Source organism: Acyrthosiphon pisum, unplaced genomic scaffold (assembly GCF_005508785.2).
Source record: "Acyrthosiphon pisum isolate AL4f unplaced genomic scaffold, pea_aphid_22Mar2018_4r6ur Scaffold_20960;HRSCAF=22641, whole genome shotgun sequence".
Lineage (NCBI taxonomy): Eukaryota > Metazoa > Arthropoda > Insecta > Hemiptera > Aphididae > Acyrthosiphon > Acyrthosiphon pisum.
Window position 1 is genome coordinate 1,319,383 of NW_021770374.1, and position 4,971 is coordinate 1,324,353.

At 27.6% G+C, this 4,971-nt stretch overlaps 1 protein-coding gene across 1 annotated transcript; it reads left to right on the top strand.

Annotated features, from left to right (window-relative positions):
• The first annotated feature begins 1,540 nt into the window (after positions 1 to 1,540).
• LOC115034755 lies at positions 1,541 to 4,554 on the top strand. Its single transcript, XM_029492178.1, has 7 exons — positions 1,541 to 1,771; positions 1,966 to 2,104; positions 2,265 to 2,508; positions 2,637 to 2,843; positions 3,009 to 3,297; positions 3,386 to 3,727; positions 3,922 to 4,554. Exons 1-7 carry the CDS (start codon positions 1,541 to 1,543, stop codon positions 4,552 to 4,554), a joined length of 2,085 nt encoding a protein of 694 aa, XP_029348038.1.
• Positions 4,555 to 4,971: the final 417 nt, after the last annotated feature.

The window sequence follows — 4,971 nt, forward strand, 5'->3', positions numbered from 1 at the left end:
AAAAAAATTATTTCCAGTTTTAAACGTCGTTCCTTTAACATTTTTCGTAGCTCACCAGGGACGACAACGCCGCTTGAACTTTTTCTCCTAGATGCTATATCCACTATGCGATTTAAATAATTTCTTAAATTATGGTTAGTACACTCAATTTTTTGTACTTCCGTATCAAATACATACGGTTTTGACAAACATAATTTTTTTTAGTACACTAGAGTCTCCATCTCCTATGAGTTTATGATAAATTATATTATGTGTAGGAATGCTTTGTCGAAAACCTTCTACAATTATATCTGACTCCATAGAAGTGCTAGTGTTGTTCCAGTTTCTATACCAAATATGATTTGGAGGATCTTTGTCTATTGCCTTAGCTTTCATACATACCGAACAGTATTTGTTCCGTACTCCAATAAATAATACTTTTTTTGTTCTATAACCGACAATGCAAGCCTAAAAATTAGTAAATATTAAAATATTAAAATTATAGTCTTGCCCGCCTTTTTTAATATTTTATAAAATTATTAAAATAAAAACGGACAACTCCAGATAATGCATTGTAGTTATGTTTATAGGATCTTTTTGACCACGCGCCATCAGCAACGACAGTTATCAAGGGTATACCATTACTATTTACTTCACCATTTTCAATAGCTAATCGTGCTTCTTCTTTGCCAGCCTCTTCGATCGATTCCCATGTAGTTAATTGTGTTTTATTTGCCACGAATTCATGTTCTTTCTGATATGTTTTATTAGACATACAAGGCATATCTAAAATGGCTGAAAATTGATCCAATTGGGAATGCCCTTGCCCTGTATTTAACATGGCAGTGACAGCTGCAGTGTTTACCGTTAATTTCTCATTTAAAATTGGGGGTTCAGAATAAATAATTTCTTTTTTACGACACATAGAACAATCAAAATGAAATTCAGAAAAAAATCCTTTACGAATTTCATGAGAAAAAATTTAATTTTTAAATGAACAATCAAATGGTGTATGACATACTGATGAAATTGCAGTCTTGTAAAGTATTTGAGTAAAAGTATTTGAGTAAATGTATTTAAATACTTTTATTGTATTTAGAATACTTTTTAAATACTTTTTGAATAAAGTATTTGGAAAGTATTTTAAATACTGTCTTGGACGTATTTGTATTTGAAAATCAAATATTTTTATTTAAATACTTTATCGATTTTTTTTTCAATAAATGATTATTTATTATCTTTTTTCTCAGAAATAAAAAGTAATATCATGACTAAATAATATACCTAGTCCAAACTATAAACATTAAACATAGAACAATAATGAAGCGAAACTCGATCTGCTGATTCGGTTACGACTTTACGTTTATCTATGATCTGAAGTCTGAACCTAAAACGACCCCATAAACCAACATGATGTTAGATCCTTGTTTACCCGTATTCGGAAAACGACAAAACGTTTACTGCCACTAACCTAACCTCGCGGGGTCGGCTCGTCTTACATTATTGTCTGTGCAGTCACATTTTTGACATTTTGTTTTTATTTATTGAATTGTTATACTTGATGACTACAACTACCTCTAAATCTGATGAGAAGATGGATGAAACTATTGAAACTCAATGTGAGACCTTGCAGTTACCTTGGAATACATACAACAAACATTTCAAAGTTCTTAAAATAATTGAGGATAAATTTTCTTACATGAAGTATTATGTGAAATGTTTACATTGTGTTGGTCCAAAAACTTTATCCGCAGATACCAGGTCTACTTCAAATTTAAGAAAACATTTAGCTGTAAGTATTAATTAATATTTACTTTGTTGTAATTTTACTACTGTTACCTACATAAACATAATATATTCTATGTTAGTTTTGTTTATACCTACAAAACTGCCGATTTTCATTAATACTACCTATAAATAAAATCATATAAAAATATTTACTAAATTAAAAATTTGTTACTATTTTTATTTATTATCATTATTTAGAGTCAGCATAAATCAATTTTTGATAATATTGGGAATGAAACCATTGGAAAAGATAGCAATATTATAAAACAAGATGCTAATTTACCATCACCAAATAAAAAATCTAAATTGATGTCTGGACAACTGACGCTAAAAGAATGTAGCTTACAAAAAAAATCATTGGAGAATAAAAGTAACAAAACTAAAATAACACAATGTGAGTTTTTAAAATACGTTAGGATATTTTATTTTGAATTAAGAAGGCAACACTATACATAAACATTAACATTAATTTTAAATATCATCATTTTTTTCTTTAGCTATCTTGGATACAATGATTCAGAAGTTGATATTAAATCAATGTTTACCATTTTCCTTAGTCGAATCAGATGATTTTAAATTATTAATTCAAGAAGGTTACCCAACATTAAAAGTTATTAGCCGTCCAACATTAATGAAAAGATTTGATAATAATGTAGTTGATGTATTGCAAAATTTAAAAAAAGAAATGAGTCTTGTAAATCATGTAACAACGACAGTTGATTGTTGGTCGATATTCAAGAGGTATGTGCCTATTTATTGATGATCATTTTTAATATTATTATTTTTTCGTTTATTTATCATTTAAATCAAATTGTACTTTGATTAGAATAGTAACTTAGTTAGCCGTATTGTTTCTAACAATTTTCTAGGTCCTATATTGGTATAACTGGGCATTGGATCAATGTAAGCACGTTAGAAAGAGTATCTTGTTTATTAGCCATACGACGACTTGAAGGAAAACATTCCTATGATGTTTTGGCCAAGAGTATGGAGTCAGTATATACAGAATTTGAAATCAATAATAAAATTTCATACAGTACCACAGATAATGGGTCCAATTTTGTGAAGAGTTTTAAGTGAGTCTAAATAAAAAAAAAAATATTAATTTAATTATTCTATAAATTGTACATATTACATAATATACAAATTGTAAAATACCCATGCAAAATAATAATAATAAGTCAAGTGTTTATTCAGTTTATTGTTCATATTTAATTTACAAATATATTTTCTTTATTTAGAGTTTATGGTCAGAATGATGAAGATTTTTTACCTGTTAACTCCAACTTGAATTCCTTTGTTCATCAAATTATTGAATCAGAAGGAGAAACTGAAATATTAAATGAACATGTTGATGAGGAATTGGATTCAGAAAATCATATGTCTGAAGGAGTTAATATGATACCAATTATTGATATTTTGAACTCCGTTGAAAATAATTCTGATAATGATTTAGAATATGATCATTGTTATGTCTTACCAAAACATCACCGGTGTGCTGCCCATACACTCAACTTAGTAGCAATAAAGGTGAATTATTATTTATGACATATAATTGAAATTGTGAAATTAAACTAAATATTTTATACTAATTAATATCATAAACATTTTATTACAGGACTCTGAGAGTGCATTGAATAATTATACATATAAAAAGCAAAGTCGAGCGACTTTTGCAAAGCTAAATGGTATTTTTAATAAACAAAATCGTTCAACCCAATTCGTTGACACTATTAAAAATACAATAGGTGTATATTTTAAAACCCCTAATGTAACAAGATGGAATTCTTTGTTTGATAGTGTAAGATTTCTCTTAAGCCATTATAAGTCTGCACCTCCTAAATTTAACTCAATGTGTGATGAAATAAAAATTACAAGATTTAATAAGAATGATATAGAATTTATTGAAGAGTACTGTGCAGTAATGGAGCCATTAGCAGTTTCGCTTGATATACTTCAGGTAAAATTTATTGAACTGAATATTTGTTGAAATATAAAAGAATTATAATTTTTGTATCTAAGTAATGAAATGTATTAAAATAAATTAACACAATTCCTGACAATTATTTATATTCATTAAACTCTTGAATGTGAATAATTGAGTCACATAAACTGTTTTAATGCTATTTTTATTTGTATCTATTTTTATCTCAGGGTGATCATAATATGTATTTCGGATTTTTACTACCCACTATTACTGAACTTCTACTAAAAATTGAAAATCTCAAGCTCAAAAAAATGAGTTATTGTAATCCCTTGCTTATTGCTTTACATCATGGAATTTCAAGAAGATTTGGTGAACTTATGCATGATAAATTCCTAATCATTGCAAGTATATCTCATCCATTTTTTAAAACTGCTTGGATCTCAAATACTGAAAAAAAAAATGAAGCAATTTCTCTTTTAAGAGAAGCTGTAATATCTGCGCATTCGAATGAACAAGATAATATTGATTTAAATAAATCCAATAACAGTAGTGATGAAGATAAAGATGTCAGTACATCATTTTTTACATGGTCCCAAAAAAAATCTGAAAATGTTTCAGTTGAAAATGAATTGAATGAATTTTTTAAGAAAGGCCCCACTAAGAAACTAAATGTTTTGAATTCCATGCCTACTCTAAAAAAAGTATTTATACAATACAATACTCCACTTCCATCCAGTGCTGCTGTAGAAAGAGTGTTTAGTGTTGGAGGTGCTGTGCTGTCCAAAAAAAGAGGCAAAATGAATGATGACAATTTTGAAAAGACTATGATTTTAAAATCCAATAAAGACTTTTGGTATTAATGTGTTTAGTGTTGGAGGTGCTGTGCTGTCCAAAAAAAAAGAGGCAAAATGAATGATGACAAGTTTGAAAAGACTATGATTTTAAGATCCAATAAAGACTTGGTATTAATTTTGTTTATTTATTTAAGTATTTACTTTTACTATTTTGTTATAATTTTTGTTTTTATTTTTATTTTTTTTCCTGTTGAAAAATTGAATAGTATACATACGTAATATATACATTAATACAAATATTATCACTACAGAAATATAGCATTTATATATAAATTATTTTCTCCAGAAGCTAGGTTTGTTGTGGAGATAAAGGTTCTTATAATATCTATTTAGTTCTCATACAATAAATAATTAAAATGATCATTCGGTTAGTGTACGGACAGTTTGAATGAGTTTTAACTCAATGGTCAAATTTAAAGTTAA

What these genes read in the sequence shown, in the direction of transcription:
- LOC115034755 (XM_029492178.1), top strand. Translation starts at nt 1,541, where the DNA reads ATGACTACAACTACCTCTAAATCTGATGAGAAGATGGATGAAACTATT. An exon ending in ACAACTGACGCTAAAAGAAT is followed by an intron (nt 2,105 to 2,264) that starts GTAGCTTACAAA and finishes TTTTTTCTTTAG; the next exon opens with CTATCTTGGATACAATGATT. An exon ending in TTTCGCTTGATATACTTCAG is followed by an intron (nt 3,728 to 3,921) that starts GTAAAATTTATT and finishes TTTTTATCTCAG; the next exon opens with GGTGATCATAATATGTATTT.